The 25549-nt window shown below is 34.6% G+C and overlaps 1 protein-coding gene across 4 annotated transcripts in view; it reads right to left on the bottom strand.

Moving 5' to 3' along the window:
* The window catches only part of Ctnna2 (catenin alpha 2), a 992415-nt gene that overhangs the window by 869046 nt on the left and 97820 nt on the right, over positions 1-25549 (bottom strand). For all 4 annotated transcript variants that reach the window (XM_048787429.1, XM_015499866.2, XM_048787430.1 and 1 more), the window contains exon 3: positions 5223-5418. In XM_048787429.1, the coding sequence (XP_048643386.1) occupies positions 5223-5418 (196 nt within the window). The remainder of the gene's footprint in view (positions 1-5222; positions 5419-25549) is intronic.

Raw genomic sequence — 25549 nt, 5'->3', positions numbered from 1 at the left:
AGATTCCATCAAAATAAAAGAAAGATCAGTAGCCTAGATGATGAAGATTGGGAAGAAGGACAGAATAAGGGAAGAACAGTAGAATGAACCTGACATAACTTTCATATGTACATATATAAACACAATGTACATTTTAGTTTGGATGTGAGGTGTCCCCCAAAAGCTCACATATGAGACAATGAAAGAAGGTTCAGAGGAAAAGTGATTGAATTATAAGAGTCTTATCCCAAACAGTAAATTAATCCCTTGATAGGGATTAACTGAGTGGTAATTGAAGTGGGAGGAAGTGGGAGTTGGGGTGTGGCTTGGGGTATATATTTGTATCTGGTGAGTGGGGTCTCTCTCTCTCTCTCTGCCTTCTGATCACCATGTGAGCTGCTTCCCTCTGCCACACTCTTCAGGGTATGATATTCTGCCTCACTTTGTGCCCAGTGAATGGAACCAGCCTTCTATGGACTAAGACCTCTGAAACTATGAGCCACTAAATAAACATTTCCTCTTCTACAGTTGTTCTGGTCTGGTCCTTTTAGTCACAGTAGAGAAATAGCTGACCAAAACAGTGTACTATATAGTGAATTCCCCTATTATACATATCCACAAGACACTAACTACTAACTAAATAGCAGAAAATAGTAGAGAGGAATAGGGTGAAGGAGGAACAGAGGGAAGGGAGAAATATTGGGGACTGAATTAGAAAAAATTATATTCCATGCTTTTATAATTATGTAAAAATGAATTCTAATGTTATGTATAATTAGGAAGAACCAATAAAAAATAATCCTGGGATTATATAGCAACCATCTATATTTGAAAAATGGAGAAACTGAAGCTGAAGGTAGCTAAGTGATTTAGCTTAAACATCTAGTTATTTACCAAAGTAAGATTAGGATATGGAACATTAACTGAGTTTGCAAGGCTCTTTTGATTTGCCCATAAAGCCTCCTTCCTATCTCCTGCCATGTCCTAGAGCACTGTGACAGGATCTTGTGGAAAGATATGCATTTACCTTGTTGTTCCTATCCTGATGGAGTCTAAATTTAACAGGAAGCTAGTGTACACATATCAACTATTTTATTTATTATAAAGCAAGCACACAGATACACCATCTCCTGAGTTCTAGGCTTTGAATCCAATGATATTTCTTTTGGAAAAAACTATTTTTGCTAAAAGTTTTTAATGTAAATGTTAGCATGGGCTTCCTCAAAGACTATTTTACAGATATAACTTGAAAGCACAGGGAATCTTCCTCTGGAATATTTGAGGATAAAAACATATTCAACATTCATACTGGGCATTTTTAAGAAGGTGGCACTCACCTAGGTTTAAGAGAGATTATGTATTTTTTAAATGATAAACAACATTGAATTTAACCATGTGAGGTACATTAATAATGAAGTTTAGTAGATAATTTCATATATAATGTTGCTAGATAAACTGTAAGCCTTATCATGAGAGTTGTGAAATGTCAAAAGAACAAAAATAGTGGCACTATATTTAACATCTGTAAATGGGCATATATAGTATTTAAACTTCTGGCATTTACACATGCTAAAACTTAAAAAAAATAATAATACTCTTTGATCATTTAAAAAAGCATAAACAAGGCTGGGTGGGGGTGGTATACCTGCCTAGCATGCTTGAGGCCCTGGAATCAATCCCCAATATGACCAAAAAAAAAAAAAAGACCCATAAATTACGGGAAAGTTAAAGTGAAACTAATAGATTGAACTTCCAAGCTAATATGATTTATTTATTAAATAAATGGATGTTGAGGAAGGCACGGTTAAAGGAGGCTAATGTTTCTAAATGTAAATGTTTCCATAATTTCTGAATATCATCTTCCATATTAGCAAACAGATTTCTACAGTAGAAGGAAAGATAATAGGTTCTAATATTTCTGATAACTAAATCGCTGCCCTAGTCCACATCTCTCCCCTCAAGTTCCTTCCTTCCTAAGTCTCTTCTGAAAACAAACTCAGGCTCTTACATGTGAGTAACATGGGTAATGGGCAAACAGGAAGACTGAGCAAAGCTAGGCAGAGAGGCCAAGGAGATTACAAGAGAAGGCAAATAAAGAAATGAGAGACTATGTGTGCACAGAACTGAACAGGAAATTGAGGACCTTCTATCAGGGAAAAGAGACAGGTCTCCCGTGAAATAAGCATCTGAGGTGTACAGGAGATTCAGGAGAGTGAGAGAAACAGGAAAAGAGAGTTCTAAAGGCTGATGGCAAAAATAGAGTTGCTATTTTGCATACTAATATTTTCTTGAATTTGACATTATTCAGAGAAGAGAATATATGGCAATTGAGCTTTCTACGGGTTATATAAAGCCATCATTTCAGAAGCCTCATTTGTCTGTGGCAAGAAATGGATAATACAGAGAAGAATTCTCTAGGAGAGCAACAATTATAAGCTGCTCAAATTAGCATTTGTACAAATTCCTTACTCTAATAACTCTAGTCTGGCTGAGAACTATTTGGTTATTATAGCCACAAAACACCATTTCATATCAGCTTCAAGAAAACTAAAATGTTAATTTCTGAAGAATGTGTGAAAATTAACTTGGAAGAGAAAGAAGGAAAACCTACGAGGGTCCTGAGAAAACTAGATGTGGAAACTTATCACCCAAAAAAGAAAATGCTTTAAGAACAAGGCGAGAGAAAAGTCAAACACCCTCTCCCAGCTATGGATATGTTCACTATCCTGATTGCAGTAATGATTTCACAGGTATATACAGTTGTCAAGACTCAACAAAGTATATATTTTAAGTATGTGTACTTTATTGTGTCAGTCAACATAAAAAAATAACAAAAGAAAAGAACAACAAAATATCTATCCAGGGTTCCACATGCATGAAAATGAACAGCTGCCCATCTGCAGTTCATAAGGAATACCAATTTTCAAATGCACTTGAAAACTTAGAAGTTTTCACATTGCCAAAACACATATACAAATGTATTCTGTTCATAGTAGATGAAATATGGAACATTTAACATTTCAAATTAAAATAACTATTTAAATTTATGAAATTAACTTTTATGGAAAAGAAGAAAATGGGGAAGAAAATGGCAACATGAAGAACATGTGATGTTGGTGTGGAAGAAAGATTGTTATACTTGGTACTAAACATCCAGTTGTGAATTTAAAAAGTCATAGGGTTGCAAGAAGAATGGGAATAGAACAGCCATCCTCCCATCTATTCATTCATTCAACAAGTATTTAATGAAATCTTAGGAGAGCTAAGCATTATAAATCAACAAACAGCAAAAGGGAAAGAGTCTCTTTATTAATTTATAGTGTGGCACGGAACAATGTCATCTAACAAGTGATTAATTACCTTTTGAAAAGACAAAAACAATGAAAAGATTCATGAAAAAGTATGACAGGGTTGTCAGAGAAAACTTGCCTGGGAAGGTTTTCTTTGAACTGTGCACAATGATTCATCCTTAACTGTTTGAAAGAAGACAGCACACAGAAAGTCCCTGTGACAGGTAAAACATGGCATTTTTGAATAAACAAGATACAGAGTAGTCTAAAAAACACATATTTGGGAGTTGAAATGCATGATAATTTATAATAGACCATCTGTGAAAGGAAAGGGAATCAACAAGAATGACACCAAGCCTTCTGCAATATGCAACTAGATAGATATGCATGGAGTCCATGGAGATAAGAAAGGCAGAGGGAAGCCAAGCTGGAGATTAGGTGTCCATTCTGATTTCAGGGTTCTTAGAACTTTCAACTAACAATGCTATGTAGGACTGTATAAAAATTTAAAAACTGTTTCAAGTGATAAAGTAGATTGAAAAGGCAACCTCTGGAATAAAGAAAATATGTGCAAATCCATATCTGATAAGGTGTTAATACCCAGAATACACAAGGAATTGCTATAACGCAAGAATAATAACAGCAAAACCAAATAACCTAAGAAACAGGCAAAGTTGTTGAAGAGACGTTTCTCCTAATACACGGCTCACAACCATATGAAAAAATGTTCAACATGATTAATAGTTAGGGAAATATAAATAAAATCCATAATGGAATATGACTTCCCACCAATTATGATGGTGACTATTAAAAAAAAAAGAAAGAAGTGAAAAGAAAAACAAATGCTGGCAAAGACAAGGCAGAAATCAGAGGTCTTCTATGCTATTAATGGGAGTATACAGTGGTGTAGCCATTTTGAAAAAGAGCATGGAGGTTCCTCAGACTTAAAATGTAATTACCATATGATCCAACACTACCACTTGTGGGCACATATTCAAGAAAACTAAAAGAAGAGAATCAAAGAAATTTTATATTCAGGTTCATAGCAAAAGAGTTGAACAAACCCAAAGGTCCATGTATGTACAAGTGGGTAAAAAAAATTGTGGTACATACATGTAATGCAATATTATTCATCCATAAAAAGAAAGACAATCCTGACATACCCCACACCATCTACTGACCTCAAAGACATTACACTAATGAAACAATCCAGACACAAAAAGACTTACACCATAGGATTCCAATTCTATGAAGTACCAGAAGTAGTCAAACTCATAGAATTTTTAAAAAGTGGAGTGTTGGTTTTCAGGAACTTGGGGAAAGGGGATATGGGAACTTTTTAAATATACACCGAGTTTCACTTTTACAAGATGAAAAACTTCTAGAGATTAGTTTCTCTAAGATGTTAATATATGTAACATATTGAACTGTAAACTTAAAAATAGTTAAGATGATAAATTTTAGACTATGTTTATTTTACTACAAATAAAAAATTAAAAAAGCTGAATATATAATATGATAACTAACTAGATGTGTGAGAAAAGCTGTAAACTGAAAGTATAAATTTGTAAATCATACAGAAAAACAATAATCTTATATCATTCTACATTCTTCTCACTCATTATCCTTAAAATCCTGGTTTTTAGTGACTCAATAAGTATAAGTCCTTTTAACCCTCCTCCTTAAAGTCTGAATTTCACAATGAGTTTGTTTTCATCTACCAACGAAGAACAATTAAAATATTCTGAAGAAACAGCAGACACGGACTATTTGTAACTGTGCTAAACTATACCAACAACAACAAAATGTCTTTGTGTATACACCTAATTCCAGCCAACACTGAAAATAGAAAGTGTACACATGGAGGGAAAATATAAAACTATGCCTTTGTGTATCCATAGTTCCCAAAGAAAAAATCCACATGATCCCTCTTATCACTGAGCTTCTGCCTACCTTGTTTGCGCACATCCTCTACAGCGGCCACCAACTCTTCTTTGAGATCTTGACTCTCCTTAGCGATCTGTTCACCCTTTTCCAGGAAGTTCTGAGTAGCTTGCTCTACAGATGCGGCCAGTACATGGGCTTTCTTTGACCTCCCTTTCTTTTTACCAGATGGGCCTTTGTTGCTTGTGTTGACAAGTGTCGTCACCTTAAATATAAAAGGGAAACTGTAAAACCACTCTGCAAAAACTGTCGAGAAACGTGTGCTGTCATCTTCTTAATTTCTTAATATTCCATGTTTACGAGATCATGGGATTTAATTATTAAACCACGAGTGCACATCAGATAGCCTCATCACATAACCTCATCAGCAAAAGTGTAGGACTGTATGGATTAGCATATAGATTAAGCAGCCCTTATTTGTTTCCTGTAGAAACTAAAAGTAGGTGAGTAAGTAGAAAGTGGAGACTGGCCAGTAACTCAAAATCTCCAGTTGTTTCAAGGTTGTATTTCCACAGATGGACAAGAATGCTCCTTCTTGGAGTAACCAGCCTCAAGCAGGCAAGAAATCAAAAGCACACGTGGAACTACCTCCGAGCACCAAGGAAGAGAAGCAATCTCCTGTCATGAGCCATGTAATTCTGGGAAGAGGTAATGAGCAATTCATAAATGGGCAGGGGTCAATGGCCAGTGCTTATATGTTTTTTCCCTTGGACTTTTGAGTTTGGGTATCTATCTCTGATTTCAATTTATAAAAATAAAATGGTAAATTTAATGTGAGGGGATTAAATAATTTCGGCTCCATCTTTAGTTAATCAGCTAAAGTTTCCAGAATCCAAATTAGATTTGCATTTATTATCACTTCTTTTTCCAAGTATCATAATTTGAACACACATCTCAACTGCCAAACTTCTTTTAGCACTAAATCTAGAGCTACTTAATTTGCTAACAAAGCTTTTAGCATCTTTCAAACAACTTGTTATCTCCTTTTATATATATTTACATATATATATTTCTGAACTTTTAATTCCTTACCAGGGAGAAGTTTGGAAAGAAAATGAACACATCTGCTCCATTTTCTGATCAGCAAAAGTTGCCAGTCTTGTTTACTGCTGTATTTTTTTTTAAATCGGCCTCAAAAGAATGTGGGTTCTGTGGTTTATTTTCATTGACATTTATCCTGGTTAGCAGAGTAAAGATTTCTTTTGGAGGTTATCAAGAAAGGCAGTCCACAGAAAAGTTCCCAATGCTGTAGCTTCTGATGTTTACTCCAAAGTCCAGAGCAAGCAAAGCCATTAGTCAAAGTCACAATTAATGTCCAGTCAGTTCACAGGGAAAGAGATAACACCAAAAGAAAACTAAAGCATTCAATAAATATACACTCAGGCGATGCATACAGGTAGAACCAGTACTTAAGGAGTGGTTGCTGCAGTTTGGGGAGCCGTCATATTCAGCTCTCTTTTGATTACTAAGTAATTAAATATATGGGATTAAATAAACACTCTATAAGGACATTTAAGTATACGCACTAGACAAAAACAAAAAATAAAGCTAGAATCATTAAAATAAGAATGTCAGATAATGTGGGTTGTTTTTTCTGTAAAATATGTATGCAATGAGGAACACACTGTAGTATATTCAGTTCCACCCTCGAGAAGCAATCGTTCATTATGAGGCAAAGCTTGTCTCCGAGGTTGCTTTTCTGAGGGTGCTCCTTAATGAGGATTTAGTCTAACACATTAACATGCTACTGTTCCAGGACCCACATCTCCCCCATACCTGGAAAGAAGTGTATGAGCCCTCCATGCAAATGCAGCTGCCATCTAAACTCCCAACTTAGGCTATACACTTTATATCAGAGGAAAACACTCTCTATTTTTAGTTATATCTGATTTATTCTCATGGTATACATAATTCTGAGTTTGGGGATAATTTTTTTGACTTCTCAAATTAGAAAAAATATTGAGGGAGGAGGAAGCTGTTAGTTTCAGGCATACTGACAATTTAAAGAAGTAGAATCTGATAGCAAAGGTACCAAAATAGTCAAATGACTATATCACAGGCTTCTCTTCTGTACAGCCAAACACACTTCGATTATTCTGTTATCTCGTGGGGCATTTCTATATCAAGCATAATATAAGTAATTTTCTTAATAACAAGCCACTGTACAGTATCTGTTATGTGAGGGAAAATAAACATGGAACATTTCCAGGAAGTTCCTAAGAAAAACGTGATTACTTCTTTTTTTTTTTTTTTTTTAAACCCAATTTATACCAGTGAGCTCNGTTACTCTCCTTATATCAAAGAAGACATTAAATGTATCTCTTTTTAAAATTCCTAAATATTTTAACCAGTTGTTCCCATCTGAGAAAGCCCAAGCTCTGTTAAGTGCTCCTGAAAATTAAAGATTCAAACTGATTAAAAAAAAAAGATTCACTACTTTATATTTAGTAAAATGAAACAAAATAAACTAAGACTCTTCTAAGAAAAAGTAGAAACACATCTGAAACCGGACTAAACAAGAAATACTCTTTAATCAACACTATGTTAGTTAATGAATTTAGTGGACCTAAACTCCCACTGCCCTAAAAATTACCATCTTTTGTCTGCAGTCTTTGATTGGCAAGGGCAGCGGTTCGATATTTTCCTTCTTTACCGTCTGCGAACTGCAACCCCTGGAGCATGTACTCTTTGGGAAGTTATAAGGCAATCAGTGGAATGCGAGAAAACCATAGGGGCTCTAGAGTGGTTTTTGTATCAAAATATAAGAAAGAGAAATGACTATATAAGTCATATGAGGACTTACGCCAGTACCATCACACCATCATCAGTACATCAGATGGTCAAATATCCCATATGATAAGGTAAGTTGAAAGAAGGGGTAAGGATCCCCAAATTAAAAATTGGCATTGGTGACTGTATACTTTAATGTATTACCTGGTGAAGTAGGTTTAAGGATTATAATATCTGGTTCACACATTTTCTTTCACACACACACACACACACACACACACACAAACAAACACACACACACACATCTTTACAAAACAAAAGAGTAATGTTAAAAGACTCCTGCAAAGAAATCGAAACTTGAAAATAGTACTAAAAACATGCATATATTAACCATAAGAAAATACATAGCTGACACTCCCCCTACTCAAGTTCTTTGTCAAATATAAAGAAAAAAAACTAATAATAGCTGAGAAGTTGAAATTTACATTTAGTTCCATTATTACTAACAGAGGATCTCATGGCAGTTTCACTGATGTATTAGCTAATGATAATATAAAAGAAATGTGATCTGCAAAACTTTAAAAAGGTAAGCATCCAGAAATTTTCATTTATTTATTTATTTATCTATCTATTTAATGTGAGTAGTAAGTTTTTTTTATTATTTCTATTATTGTTAGCAGAGAAGATTACTGGGTGCTAGTAATCCATTTTTTTTCCTCTGTGTACCATATTAAGACTTATTTTTCAGTCTTATTTAGAGTTAATTTAGACAACAGATGAATTCTAGCCAATGGAATATGAGCATCAGGAATGTGTGCTCCTCTCAAATTGTTCCATTAAGATCATCCTCCATGTTTTGTCCTTAAGCTGGCAATCTTATAAGCCAGGTCTGGAAGAGGATGAAGCCACAGATTAGATGGGGCTTGTAATGGTTTGGTTATGAAGTATTCCCCCAATAGCTCATGCAACAATGTAGGATTGTTCAGAGGTGCCGTGATTAAATTATGAGAAATGTTTCCTAATCAGTGTATTCATTCATTTAATGGGTTAATAATCTGAATGGATTACTGGATGGCAAATCTAGGCAAGTGCCACATGGCTAGAAGAAGTAGGCCACTGGGGGCATGACCTTGAGGATTATATATATTTTGCCTTTGAGATCTCTCTCTCTGTCTCTCTCTCTCTGTCTCTCTCTCTCTCTCTCTCTCCCAGTTGCCATGACCTGAGCAGATTTCCTCCACCAGACCCTTTCACACTGTGATATTCTACCATAACAGAATTAGTCCAGAGCAATGGAGCCTACTGACCATAGAATCAATCTCTGAAACCCTGAACCAAAAAAAAACGTTTTCTCCTCTAAGTGGTTCTGGTCAGGTCTTTTGGTCACAGTGATGAAAAAATGACTAATAGGTCTTAGTTCCTAAATTTTCTATTGCAGGAATATGACCCATGGATATAAAAGACCCATCTGGATATTAGGTACTAAGAAGAAAACTTCTATTTTGTTAAGACTGTGAGATTTTGAGACTGATCCATTATAGCAGGAAAATATTAAGTCATGGGTATATTGCTTACAGGTTATAAACTGAATATTGTTCTTAAAAGTTTATGTAATTATTTTTAAACTTCTATTTTATATATATTGTTTAAGGTATGTAGTATATTGTTGGTTCAAGAATGTGTGCTCATTTGGAAAATAACACGTTCCATTTATGTCCGTGTGTGTGTGTATGTGTGTGTGTGTAACATGTACAAACTTTTTGTTTTTTATTGTTTCAGATTACTATTATAATATTTCTATTAAAACACTTTGTAGATAAAGTTCTGGGTACCAATTTAACACTTGATAAGTAATTTTTGCACAGACTTTTTTTTTCTCAAATGAATTGATGGGTGTGTGTTTCCACTTTCCTTATAAGGAAAATTTTAAAAGTCAAGCCCTTGTTCTTATATCTTCTGGGGGCACCATTCTCTTCAACATCCTAAGAATAACTTGATTGTCACTTACTGGTTTTCTTACAGAAAAATAGTTTTCCTTTTCTACAATATAGAGACAAAGATCACAAATTTATTTAAGTCAAAATGCAGTTCTTTTTCTTAAGGTAAATATCCAAATACTGAAGGTAAGAATTATTAAATATTAAATTTCAAAGAACCAGTTCATGCCTGCTGTCGTTTAGATCCTGAATGTTCTCCAAGGTCCATATGTCGGAGACTCATTCCCTAGAATGACATTATTGGGAGGTGGTATAAAGTTGGAAAAGTGGATCCTACTGGGAGGTCATTAGGGGCATTAGGAGACTTTGAAAGGAATCCTCAGAGCCTGGCCCTTTACTTTGTCTCTCTTCCTCTTTTGCTCTTTTGCATGCTGGCCAGGAGGTGAGCAACCTTTCTCCAACACATGCTCCCCTCCATGATGTTCTCCATCCCCACAGGCCCAGAAGCAACGGGGCCAATCAACCATGGACTGTTTTGCTCCAAAACATAGGAGAAAAAGTAAACCTTTTCTCCTTATCATTTATTTAATTTCAGTAACAGAAAGCTAATACAACACTGTTAGTAAACTGTGACATTAAATAGATATTATACAATAAGTCTATAAATATAAGTAAATATAACTATTATCTATATAATCCACTATGTATAAAAAGATGCATTTTAAGCTCTCTTTGTGGATATTTCATGTTTTATTCTTTCTTATGTGATTTAAGAAGGGAATATGTTTGATTTCTGCTGACTGGGAGAATTTTATCTGAGTCTTTAAGTCTTAAATAGTAAACCACATTTGGTAGCAAACAGGGTTAGAGTAAATTCATTGGATAACTATTTTTCCTCCTTTATTTTTAAAGTTTAAGAGCACATAAAAGACCCGTTGCTAAATACTTTATGATATTCCCAATGTCAGAATATTTCACTTAGTACTTCCAGCCCAAATGTACCTCACTATCAGCCAGACATCCTCCCACTAAAACCCTTACAAAACCCCCTGCCAACCATGCATCTTCTATTTCTCTTGAGTGACAAGAATCTTACATTTTACTTTCTTTGGGCCAAAATGATAAGTTAAAATCCCAGGTGTAAGTGAACAGCCACCCTTCAGCAGAAAGAGGTCAGCAGTTGGTCATAAGCTTCTACACCTTTCATTATCTCTTAGACTTGCATTACGGAACTTTGTGAGGTTGTCAATCAATTTCAATACTGAGTAAAGAAAAATGCACTAATCAATTTGAAGAATCAGAAAAGTTATTTAGAAACAGATGGACAATATTTTTAGAACTAGAGATGGCAAGTGATACAGAGTCCTAGGGATGACATTTCTAATATACAAGCCTAAAGCACCAATGAAATTTACTTGTTGCAGTGTGAGTAATTCATTTGCTTCATCTCCAGGCCCTGTCTATTCTTATTTGTTTTGCCAAGGTCAATAGTTTGATCTTATGGAGTTTGGGGTAGAGGCAAATTTAAAAAGTAATAAGTCCAAAACAAAGAAACCTAACAACAACCTTATAAACAAAACAAATTGTAATATGGACTAGGAAATTTTATCCTAAATCATGATAATCTTAGGATAACAACAAAATAGAGGATAACAAACTATTTTTTTTTTTTTTGGTATCAGGAATTGAACACAGAAGTGCTTAACCACTATGCCATATTCCCAGACTTATTTTATTTTATTTTGAGACAGGGTCTCACCAAGTTGCTTAGGGCCTTGCTAACTTGCTGAAGCTGGTTTTGAACTTGCAATCCTCCTGCCTCGACTTCCCAAATTGCTAGGACTAGGTGTGTGTGCCACCGTGCCCCACTAATTCGTTTTATTCTTATATAATGTCTTAAATTTATTGACAGAAACTCTTTACCAGAAAAAGCATACATATAAACCCTATCTAATCTAACATAAATGATTTGTTTTCTCACTTTTTGTGGTAGGAATTAAATTTATCCTATCTCTTTCTCTATATATCCTATGTTTTAATTTCCTCGCGCGCGCGCGCGTGTGTGTGTGTGTGTGACCTGTGCTAATTTAAGTTTGAGTTTTATGTTTTGTCATCTGACATATATTTCTAAGACATTTTTCCTCAAATCTTGTAGGATATATTAACATATAAAATTTGCCAGATACGGTTGCACGTGCCTATAATCTTAGCAACTCAGGAGGCTGATGCAGGAGGATCATGCGTTCAAGGTCAGCCTCAGCATCTTACGGAGATTCTGCCTCAATTAAAAAAAAATACAAGAGGTCAGGGGTGTATCTTGGTATTAAAGCACCCCTGGTAGAACACCTCATGATACAGAGCCCTGAGTTCAATTCCCAGTACAGAAAAATAAATAAATAAATACATAAAAAGCAAATTTCAAACTACCTTTTGGAAATTCTGTTAATGATGATTAGATCTTAATAAACAGAAAAAAAGAAAATATATCTGGAACTAATATTAAAATGAAAAGTCATATGTAATCCTTTAGAATTTTTTGGAATAGTGCTCACATTACTATCTCATACAGAGTAAATGACATTTGGAAAATGCAGGTGGGTACATTTAATAAAAATACTACTAAAATCTACCAAATGTGTGTGTGTGTGTGTGTGTGTGTGTGTGTGTATATATATATATATATATATATATATATTCTACTAAGATCTACCAAATATATATATTCTCTTCCCAAAAGGCAGAAGATCCCACTAAAATCTCGTTCTTTCTGTTGTTGGTTTCTACTTTAGAATCAAAATAAATCATGATTAACAATGACACCGTGCTCTTCCCTTAATAGAATTCTAAATTCTAAGTACTTTCAGAAAAGCCCAATTACACGTATGTATTTGAGAATTAGAAAATTTCTCAGTCATGAAAGCAGTGAGAAATTTGCCTGTCAGAAGTCAAAAAGCCTGTCGAAGAACAATAATTCTGGCTTTAATTCATTTGACACATGTAACATATCACCTTAAAATAACTTACCTTATAATAATGGTCAACACCTATGTGCCTTGTACATATTCCCATACAAATTTCTAAAACCAAAGCAAGGGTTTTTATAGCAAGAAAACTGATGTGGCTGCAAAATTTCATTAGACTATGCATGACATACCCTGTTTTAAAAGACTCCCTTGTTTTTCAAAGAAATAATTACATCATCTACTGACATTTTCTTATTTTTATATGTAAGTGTACATTATTGTTCTCCCATTAAACTACAAACTGCTGGTAAAATGCCAATGACTTGAGAAAAGATCACATTGACATTTTACTGCAGGGTCATCTTTACAGAGAGAACACCCGCTTTCCACCTGAATGCACAGCCACACTGTCAAGCTGCGTTCCTTAAGCATTACGTCTCAGAAGCTTCTAGGGAATTGTTGATGAAATAAAGGGGAAAATGAGCAGGTTGTAATTATGCTTGTCAAGATTCTTCTTGTGAATCTTTATTTGGACAATTCACAAAAAGGAAAGCAGCTCATTTTCTAATTCGGGATATTATTACTCTTTAAAACTGGTATTAGCATTTTTTGAAATTGTAGAATGGGTCCTGGATGAGCTGTACTGAAGTTTTCAATACTGCAAAGTGAAATGTCAGTAAAAGGAAGTAGTTTTGGAGTGGGGAAAGAATAAAGGCTTTGGAGCCTACAATTTCTCATCTGTGTTAGAAATAACTGAATATGGGATTTAGTTTCCATTTTGAAAAATGAGGACGGATAATATACACCTCATAGGGATGTGGTGGGGTTTACATATAAGAGTTTACTTAAAGCACTTAAGCTTTGAAACTAAATGGATACCCTCCAAAACAACACTGAATACAAAACCATAATCTTGACAGGGAAAAGGTCCTGGACATGGGGTCAGAATATTTGAACTTGAGCCCCAAACTACCAATTGTTAGCAGTGTACTATTGAAGTCACTTAATCTGCATTATCTTTTTCAGGTATAATTTAAAAACTATTTCTAAGTTACTTCAAACTCATATTTTATACACGAATTAAGTAAAATTCTTGACTTCTGGTTCATGAATTTTATATACAAATATCTAAAATTTATCCACTGAGAGAGACTAAAATTAGTCTGACCACATTAATTTAACAATTAATTTTATCATGTCAAAATTTAGAGAGGTTAAAAAAAGAAATATTAGAAATCCCCATTTGTGATCTTTCTAGGTAATTCAGATTGCTTAGCTGAAGCTACTCTGGGACTCATGAGGAATCCTGTTGAATACAGGAATGCTCATAATTTTACTCAGGTATTCTATGATATTTCTCAACACAGATCAAAATTTTCCTTAGATATCCACCTAATTTCTACCATATTTTTCTTAGCTTCAAAAGTGAATATCTTTCGGTACCACTAAATGAGCTTAATTGCAAAGTCTAATCTCTTTGCTGCAAGCAACAAAATTCAAAAGTTTTTACTTTAAATTTTTCATACAGAATGTGGAAAATAGTTTCACAACTTTTCAAATTAAAATTTTCATGTTGAAGTTATATTTTTAGCAATGTACTAGTGATTTCAAGAAGTGGGGGCTTTGCTAAGCCAGGAAGCCTTAGGCAGGTGTTTAATTGGACTAATTAAGCAACATGTAGTCACTTCCGGTTTTCCATTTGCTCTTTGTGAATGCAGATAAGCAACACAACTGATTACCTAATTAGACTATTTAAAACTGACTCACTTTTTATAGCCAAAGAATTTTTTTTTAACCCACAGTTATAAACTCAAAGTATAACATGTGGCATGGAGTCTTACATTTTTGTTCTTGTTCTAACCACCATTCTATTTATCAGTCTCTCTTTAAAGAGATAAACATTGTTTACCTTTTCTTATTTTTTCCCTTGATATATTATAATTATACATAACAGTGGGATTCATTATGCTATATTCATACATTCATATAGCATGATTTGATCAATCTCATTCCTTAGTACCTTTCCTTTCCCTCCCCTCCTCCTCCTCAGCATTCACTTGCTCTACTGACCCCCCTTCTAAAATTAGTATTTCTATTTTAGTGTATTACAATTATATATATATATATATATATATATATATATATATATACACACACATACATATATATGATTCATTAAGGTATACCTAAGTAAGGTAGGCATTGCATAATTTGGTACATTTCATTTACATATAATATATAAATGCATATCTAAAATTATCTATCTCTATATATTCATTAAAATTCTCTATGTGTATATACATAGAGACAGAAAATGTAGTGTAGAATTAAACATGAAATTCAACAAAAGTTTACCTAAACATTTTCCAATAAACAATCTAGAGCCAAAAAATAAAAGTTTGTCTTCTGTGAATGTATACAGCTTTAGAAAAGGTCTCTACCTGGGAAAATGCAAACTGATGGCTAAATTTTATATGGTCTCTGTACCTAAGTCCAAATTAGCACGATTTACACTCATGTACTTAGAGAGCCACAGAGTCCAAGGTGCCCTGAATCATGGACAGGTGCCTAGAGAGCAGGATTCACATACACTTCCCTAGCAACACCAATGACCTCCCCTCATTCACTAACTGTGGTTTAACTACTTCCTCCTGGAGTGATAGACTATCTCCCAGGTAGCACAAGAAAAATAGTGAATAAAGGATCTACAGTAAATCTGTGGTCAACAGAGATTTTGTAGAAAAGAACTGGAGAGCATCTTCAAGACATTAAGGTGGGTAGGAGGAAGCATTTCAGAATAGTGCACTGACAATTTAAAAAAAGAACAAAACAGTGAAGATATATTAGGGTAGGGGGGAAGCACAAGAGATGACAATAGACAGTCTTTCCCAGAAAGTAAATGATTAGATCTTTTTAGTTTCATGAATAAGTATAGTTATTAGATCCAAAGAAAAGCTGTCTCAGACCCTACCCAGTGCCAACTCTTACATGTTTACTATTAATTTAGAATATTAGAAAAATGTTAATGAATATTCACCACTTTTCCCTTGGAAAGTACATTCTTGGAACACCTGCTTTCTATCAGCTCTTTTTCCAGTTACTTACTATGTTTTCTCTCAATTAATCCACACAGCTACCCTAAATAATGAAATAAACCCTATGCCAAAGGGAAGTAACCTCAGATAGATTTTTATTTAAAGTCACAGAGAAGTTAGTAGTATTAGCCAGGGCTGGTAGCCAGATCTGATTCTTTCTGCTTCATTATCCTAGCATGGTCATTCTTTATGTCTGAACAGCAAGATAGATTGACAATTTAGAAATGCTTTGTTTCATGATATAAACTTATAAAAAAAAAGTAATGTAACGTGAGCATTCATTATAGCATGCTAAATTCCAATGACATATAATGTCATGGAACTGGAATCACAAATTCCAGCTACAATGCAAAATTATATAACTTATTCTCTGAGCCTACATTCTATAAAAGGTAAACCGTATGCAATGAGAGCATTGGACTAAGGTTTTCCATAGCTCTCTCTAGCTCTGATGTGCTATAATGGTGTGTCATGTAGCAGAAGAAAGCCAGGGGTCACACAATGGCCAAAGAGTGGGTGCTGCTGAGAGGGTGTGGTGTACAGTTAAGCCAATTGCTCATGGCTCACTCTTTAAAGTAGTGATAGCATTGAACCCAGACATGCTCAGTAACTGTGGGTAAGTCTACTTCATCCCCTTAAAGCTAGAAAAAAGCAGATGGTCCCTATATCTTCATGAGGATTTTTTAGCCAACTGATACAAAGAAGCAAAGGACACATGGTTTGGAGCACCAAACCATGACACAAACTTTAGATCCCCAGGCTCCCTTTCCTGTGACAAGCATTCCCCTAATAGGTATGCTTGTCACAATATAAACAGGCACACTAGACAAAGCCTTGCACTAACTGATAAAAGAATAGACAAGAGGCTTGAGAAGCCATATGGAGAATGAGGCTGGCACGGCCACAGACCATGAATGACCATGCTGCTCCATGCTGGAACTTCACAGGTTTAAACATCAGTAATCTTCAGTGGGGCAATCTAGGCTAGGAATGGTGGTTTAGGAATTCCAGGCTGCCAATGGTGCTCCAGGTTAGGAGGTGTGCTGATGACATAATGTATGAGAGCAAGCCTTCCATTAGAAGCAAGACCTAGGCAGTGCTGAGGGATCTGGAGATAGGATTCAGGCCTCCTAAAGTCAGCCAGCAAAAGATACACTGTGTAGGACCTCAAAAGCATTCATGGCCCTGCACCTCAGCTGTAGAACAAAGGAGGGCACCAGGAGAAAAGCAGCAGGAGAACTGAGTCAAAAGATTAGTCCTAAATATCAAGCCTGTGACAGTGACTCTTGGATGTGTGACACTTAGAAGTGCTAGATTTCATATGTATTCACCTCCTGCACACAAAGTGCTCTATGAGCAACATGACTCAGTTTCACAACCCATAAAAGGGAAAATGCTTCATGAACACTTGTTGCTGCCATTACGATTGACTTGGAAACTGCACTGATTCCCCTTATAAGCAGTGCAAGTATCACCTGTTATAAACAGGCTCTACTTCTGCATAAAACCAGAGTTACACCAGGGATAGCTCATGAAGAATTAGCCCTTACTGAATGACACCTCAGTGTTGTGGCAGTCATGCACAATATCTACTTAAGCTGATGCTGGAAACTAACTTTAACAGAGAGCATTCACATATACCTGTCATTCAAACCAATAATAAAATAGTAACATGCTATCAATCCATGCCTTAAATCTCTGCAACTACATTGGTGCCAGTGGGAAGAAAGTCGTCTATGTTTACAAATGCTTTTGATAAACATATGCAACTGAAAAACTCCACAAGAAGGAAGAAAGTGTTTCAAGAGACCCCTACTCTGAATCTTTTTTATTTTCATTTTTAAAGTGATCTAATCTTTCTAAGACCAATAGGACTTGTGAAAGAGAAAGTGAAACCTGTGCAGGTCTACAGGGAGCAGGAAGGACACTTATATAACTGCTTGTTTCTTTGGCAAAAAAAGTTTTCTGGTGGAAATAGAAAAACAAAATTAAAAGAAAAATAAGAAAGGTCCTTTATAAATATAACAATATCCTATTTGTCTATTTTGACTTTTGGCTGTCTCATTCTGTCATATCAAATTACCTTCACCTCCCTTATACAATCAATCCTCAGTATCCACAAGAACTACACATACAAATTCCACCAACTAGGATTGATAATACTTTGAAAACTACATCTTAGGGGAAAATGTATAGACTAATTTTTCTTCTCACTATTCCCTAAACAATACAATATAACAACTATTTACATAACATTTACATTGTATTTGGTGTTTTAAGCAATATAGAAATGATCCAAAGTATCCTGGGAGAAAATACATATGTTATGAACAAATACTATGACATTTGATAGAAGGGATTTGCACATCCACTGGAACCAATTGGTTCTGGAGCCAATTCTCCTGGGAACCTGAAGGTCAGCTATAGTAATATATCATTTTCTTTCTCAAAATAAAAATAAAAGGCAACTCTCCTTTTGTAGAAATGTTAAAGTTCCTGAAGGGGAATATTACATAATAATTCAAAAATAACATAACTCTCTACATAATCACTATCTGTCACAAGATGTCTAGTTATATTTAGCAACTAAATTTTCAGTCATCACCAACTTTTAATAGAGGTTGAGGGCTTATCTTAGTTGTAGAGGACTTGCCTAGCACGTGTGAGACCTCAAAACAAACAAAAATGTAACAAGAGTTCACTGAAAACTGCCATGTCTATGAACAATCAGTATGCAGGACAATGAATATATCAGGTAAACACAGCGGACATTGTCTCTTATTCATGACATTAAGAGTTTATTAGTGGTGGAGACAGGTATAAAAAAAACATAATAAACTTGTAATACCAATCTTAATCAGCATGATGAAGGAAATGGACAGTGTGCTCTGAGACAAAATGAAAGAAAAGAGGGCTCTTTAGATGGGAGGTCAGCAAAACTTGACTGGAGGTCCTGTGAGATCAATGAGTTTTACTGGAGGCTGATATAGCTGGTTGAGATAATTGGGGGAAGAAGCTTCCTTACTCTAATGTAATACTAAATACTTTAGACCCCGGGTCAACACTTGAGCCAATCACTTGTTCATGTTAACTCCATGCACAATTTTATATTTATTTATTTATTCATTCATTCATTCATTCATTTGCAGGGGGAGTACCAGGGATTGAACTCAGGGGCACCGCACCACTCAGCCACATTCCCACCCCTATTTTGTATTTTATTTACAGGCAGGGTCTCAGGAGTTGCTTAGTGGCTCTCCATTGATGAGACTGGCTTTGAACTTGTGATCCTCCTGCCTCAGACTCCTGAGCCACTTCGATTACAGGTGTGTACCACCACAACTGGCCCATGCACGATTTTGAGAGTCTGATCATCCCTGTTTCACACTCCCAACCTTCAACAAAACAATTCCCATGAAGGCTTCCACATCAGGCAATAGAATTCAGCCTGTCCCACCCCTTCACTTCTGGCTGATCATTTCAGTATTAATAAGCTCATTAAATACATTCTGCCTTCTTATTGGTGATGTGCCTGTGATTACCTTGCTCATTATAACAGGCCCAAATGCCTTTCAGAGATTGGTCCACAGTGCATATTCTAAAAATATGAGTTGAATGAATGAATAAATGGCAATATGTGTTCTTACTAAATATATATGCAATTTACTTTGTAGAAAGATGAATGTAAATCAAATGTAAAAACCTGCTGCAGCAAATTCATTTGAAAAGTAAAGAAATAATAAAAAAATATTATAAGCAATTTTCCATTCATTTCGGATTTTTTGGTCTGATTTAGTTAAAATTGGGCTCATCTTCTCTGTATTTATAGTGTTATAGTAAAAACAGAAAATATTCTCCCATTACATTACATAATACCTCCAAAACAAATCTGGTACTGCTTTCTATCCTTGTTCAAAGATATTAATTTCATAACTAGAAAGTACAACAATAAAAGCATATAATAATAAGGGCTTTTATGATTTAAACACCAAATTTGAACATATTGAATAGAAGATCTACTATTTATAAGGTTTTGATATTTTATGGCAGCACTCAAAATTATTTAGTTCCTATTTTAATGTAATATTACTAGAAAATATATGGAGTAAATAAGTATGTGCATTTCAATATAGCTTATATCATTTCTATTTGCAAGTAATGTATTAAGTAAGGCAAAGCAGGCATGACATGTGGAGCAGAAATGTTCAGTGAAAAACCAGAGAAAATACCAGACAGAAAACTTCATATATTGAACTTAATGTCTGACACAGTGGTCCCCTACTTTTCTCAGCCAACAAGAGATTAAATTACAAATTAGCTTCTTGGATCCCATATGAATTGATATATGATCCATTCATAAAATACATGCAGGTATTCTATTTGGCCTTTCCTTGTTTATTTCATGTACAGTTTAAAACAAAGAAGGATAAAATTGTAAATATTTCCTGTTCATTATGAGTTTTCATACTCAATGCATCAAAAATTTCAAAAATCTTTGCTATACATTGATATAACCACTGAAAATACTGATAGTCATTCTTTAGATATGTATCTATTACCTTGCTTTTTTATATTTTATAAATCAAAGAAGAGCCAACAAAAATACTTTATATAGGGAAAGAGATATGTTTTCTCTAGTAGTGGGGCCTAATATTTATTATTATTCATTGCTGGATGCCTAATCTTTAAGCCACAGCCTGAATTATATGAGCTCTCTTTCTATATCACATTAATGAATAAACAGAACAAGAATTCTAAATAGAAAAATGTGTTGACTGGTCATATTTTTATTCTTGTCAGTTACCTGACCCAGGAGAAATTTAATATTTTTATAATTAATGAACTAATTTCATGAATATTTAATTTATTGATAGTTTAAAATTCCAAGATGAGCATGTTGTGTCTCTCACACAGTATGCTGAAAAAGATCACTCCAAACTCTATTGGGTTTTATCATCAAGAAAAAAGATAACATTTCATAGTGAAGCTAGGTCAAATACATTGATAAATATGCTTGTTAATTTCATCTGAGAAGCAATACACATTGTGTTAGGAAATAAAACAGACCACACAGTTACCTGTAAGAGAGATACTATTACTACAGGCAGATCTCACATCTGCTGCCTTTTCTTTAACAAAAAAGAAAAAAATAATCATGTGAATACAAGTACTCCACAAGCATCAAACTAAGCTAAATGAGATTCCTGACAATTCTGTTCTGGGAGAACAAAGTTACTATCAGGGATACACACATGTATCCAGAACTTCATGATTCAGATCTTGAGGACTTTGATTCCAGGTCAGAAAATAGACGTCTTCTGCATGAAGTCCACAGTGCACCTATTTCTGAATGAAAAACAGGTTCTAATTTAAGGCCATGAAGAAATATTCACTTTCCATGCTTTGCTGCTGCTAGCCTCTGAAGTTGCCCTATTTCCTGGCCAGCCAGCCCTATATACCTACCTTGCCACTAATTCGGACACTCAAACTAGCTTTGTGGCTGTCTTTTTGGGTTATACTTCAATAACATCCACTCCTAATTTTCTCCTACCATGTGGCTGACTCGTGGTGGTTAGTTCACCCCTAGAGTCAGAGCCATGATAGAATAAGAGATTCCACACTATTTAGATAGTCCAGAATAATACAATCTTTCAATTATCTGGTCAAGTGGCAGCCACCTGGGAATCCTTCCAGGAGTGTCCTTTAGCATAGCCAGACCCTGTCCACATGGCCTGAACCACACTTCTCTAGGAAAACCTATGCAGAGGTCACAGTGCCACAAGTTGGATGGAGAAGACAGCAACAAAGTGCCAAGCTTTTCACTGTCTCTGTACACTGACAAAAGTTGAAAGAAACCTAATAAAACTCAGGAAAAGACTTGAGAGAAATTCTCTGCTTGAGTTATAAGCAGGAAGTTGACTTATTTCCAAGGCAGCTGCTATGGTTTCATCTTCCAATTAATAATACTGTTATCAAAACAAAATACTTGCATAGTTAAAATTTAAATAGTGCCAAAAAGCTTATACCAAAAATAATCCTCATCTCTTATATGATTCTCCCTTTCCTTCTGCAGGATTCATATACACATAGAAATAGAAATGACTCTAATTTCTAAAACATTGTTCTTCTGGTACTCCTATCCACATTGCCATGTTATATAATATATACTATATATATTTATTTGCATATATATGTCACTTAATTATTCAATTCTAGATGTTCCATGTCACTTCCTATTATAATAGATCTTTTCTCATTCCCAGTCTTCTTCCTTCCAATATTACAGCAGTTATTTCTACATCCATATTCAGCGTCTCATGTCTTCATCAATGTTATCTTCATGTATTTTTTTTCCTTCAGCAATGAGGATTGGACCAAGATATTCCTGATGCTAGTCAAATAGTCTTCTACTGAGCTGCATCCCCACCCTAATGTTTTCTGATGTAAGTAGCATGCTTTTATATTTCATGCGCACCTATTTTCCCCTGAAGTTCCTTGTTTCGCTGTTTTAAAATAGGATTACTTTTCTTTGAAGTGTTGGCTAAGTCTTCCTACACCTTTCAAGAGCTCTGTAAAATTCCCAGATAAAAACCACAATTTTCATACCAACTGGTTAAATAATCTAAACAAGTCCATACTTTGTGCCAGCAGGATCCAGGGAGCTCCAGGTCTCTGGTTCACCTGGAACTACAGCTCTCTAAGGCTGCCAGGTGCCTTCAGCCTAAGGATACCTTTTGCTTAAACCTTGGAATCCCTTCTTGTCCTATCTCCCCTTCCCATGTGCAGTCGTTATCCTTCCTTCTTTTCTTTCTTTCTTTCTTTTTTTTTTTTTACTTCCTCATTCAGGTAGAGCTGATCCCCTGGTAGCTTCCTGGCAAAGGGTCTTATTTGCCTGAAAATGTCCTTGTACTTTTTAATCTTCAGTGTTGGTTAGCTGGTTCAATATAGAATTCTGTCTAAATTTATTTTTGAAATCATTATTCAAGATCTTTGGCATTAAAGCATCAAATGCAATTCTCACTCTGGAACCTTTCTAGGTAACCTGGTCCCTCTCTAGGGTCTTCTATATATTCCTGATATGGCACACATAAACATATCTATGCTAGCAGATATTAATGTGGATAGTTCATTTAGTGGAATATTCAGCAAGTTAATTTTTTTTCTTTTTTAAAATAAATTATATTTATTTTAACTGGTATAAAAACATAAATATTGTATATGCTGATGGTATAATGTGATGTTTTGATAATGAATACATTACATAATGTTTAAATTCATTAAACATATCTATCTCCTCAAACACTTATTATTACTTTATGGTGAATTTTAAAAATTTATTTATTTTTATTTGTTCTTTTTAGTTATGCATGACAATAGAATTCATTTTGACATAATTATAAAAGTATGGAATATAATTTGTTCTAATGCAGTCCCCAGTTCTTTCCCTTCCCCTCCCTTCCTCCCATTCCCTATTTCCTTTCCTCTACTCTGTTGATCTTTCCACTATTTACTTAGAATTTTGTTTTAATTACTGTCTTATGGATGTACATGATGGTGGTATATGCATATATGTACATAGAAATGTTCTGTCAGATTCATTCCACTGTCTTTCCCTATCTCATCCCTCCTCCCTTCCCTTCATTCCCCATTTGTCTAATCCACTAGTCTTTCTTCTATTTTTTTAATGGATCCCACCTTGGTTTGTATTAGCTTCCACATATCAGAGAAAACTCTTGACCTTTGATTTTTGAGACTGACTTATTTTACTTAGCATGATAGTCTCCAATTCCATCCATTTTGCAGCAGATGCCATAAAGTCATTCTTTACAGCTAACTAATACTCCTCTTTGTGTGTGTTTGTGTATACATATACATGTATATATAATGTGATATATATATACACATTTATATATAGTATACAGTTATATATATCTGACAATTCAGTCCTGGGAGAGCAAGTTATTATCAGGGATACACACATGTATCCAGGACAATTTCATTGTCCATTCTTTTGTGGAAAGGCACAATTCACAATAGCTAGACTATGAATGTTGGGCCTACATTTTTCTTTTAGCAGTATCAGGGTTTCTGGTCTAATTCCTAGGTCTTTGATCCACTTTGAGTTTTGTGTAGGGTGAGAGATAGGGATTAAATTTCATGCTAGTACATATGGATTTCCAGTTTTCCCAGAACTGTTTGTTGAAGAGGCTATCTTTTCTCCAACATACGTTTTTGTTGCCTTTGTCTAGTATGAGATAACTGTATTTAGATGGGTTTATCTCTGTTGTCTATTCTATTCCATTGGTCTCTATACATGCTTTGGTACCAGCATTTTATTAAGAATTTTTACATATTTATTCTTCAGTGATATTGGTCTAAAGTTTTCTTTCTTTGATGCATTTTTGTCTGGTTTTGGTATCTGAGTAATACTAGCTGCATAGTAGGTGTATAGAAGAGTTCCTTCCTTTTCTCTTTAATGAAATAATTTGAAGAGGATTGGCATTAGTTCTTCTTTTTATATATGGTTATTTTATTTCTTTATTTATTTTTATGTGATGCTGAGGATCACACCTAGTGCCACACACACGCTAGGCAAGTGCTCTACTACTGAGTCACAACCCCAGCCATAGTTCTTTTAAGGTCTGGTAGAACTGAGCTGAGAATCCATCCAGTCCTCAGCTTTTCCTTGTTGTTACGCTTTTGATAGGTTCTTTAATTTCATTACTTGAATCTGATCTGTTTAAGGTTTCTATATTCTCTTGGTTCAATTTGGGTAGGTAATATGTCTCTAATAAGTTGCTGATTTCTTCAAGATTTCCTAGCTTATTGAAATATAAATTTTCAAAATAGTTTTATAATCTTCTGGATTTCAGTAGTGTCTATGGCGATAATTCCTATTTCATCACAGATTTAAATAGCTTGAGTTTTTTCCCCCTCTTTCTTTGTATTATCTTGGTTAGGGGTTTATAAGTTTTGTTTATTCTTTCAAAATAACAACTTTCGGTTTTGTTGAACTTTTGAATTGTTTTTTATTGCAATTTCATTGATTTGAGCTCTGACTCAATTATTTCCAACCTTCTACTGATTTTGGTGTTGGTTTATTCTTCTTTACCAGGTTCTTGAGATGTAAAACTAGATTTTTTATTCGGTATCATTTTATTCTTTTAACATATAAGCTCAATGCTATAAACTTTCCTCTTAGAACTGCTTTCATAATGTTTCAAAGATTTTATATGTTGTTTCATTATTCTCATTTACATCTAAGAATTTTTTTATTACTCCCCTGACTTCCTCTGCTATCTATTCATCATTCAAAAGTGTATTACTTAGTCTTCAGGTGTTAGAGTGGTTTATATTTTTTAATCTTATTGTTGATATCTAATTTCATTATGATCTGATAAAATGCAAGGTATTATTTCTATATTTTTGGTATTTGCTAAAAGCTGCTTTGTGGCCTAATATATGATCTATTTTAAAAGAAATGTTTCATGTGCTATTAAGAAGAAAGTGTATTCATTCATTAGTGGATGAAATATTCTATATATGTTTGTTAAGTCTAAATGATTATTTATATTTTTTGTTCTGTAGCATCTTTACTTAGTTTTTGTTTG

Source organism: Marmota marmota, unplaced genomic scaffold (genome assembly GCF_001458135.2).
Source record: "Marmota marmota marmota unplaced genomic scaffold, marMar, whole genome shotgun sequence".
In the NCBI taxonomy this organism is placed as follows: domain Eukaryota; kingdom Metazoa; phylum Chordata; class Mammalia; order Rodentia; family Sciuridae; genus Marmota; species Marmota marmota.
Note: the sequence above shows the minus strand (reverse complement) of the source record. Positions and strands in the feature narration are given on the sequence as shown.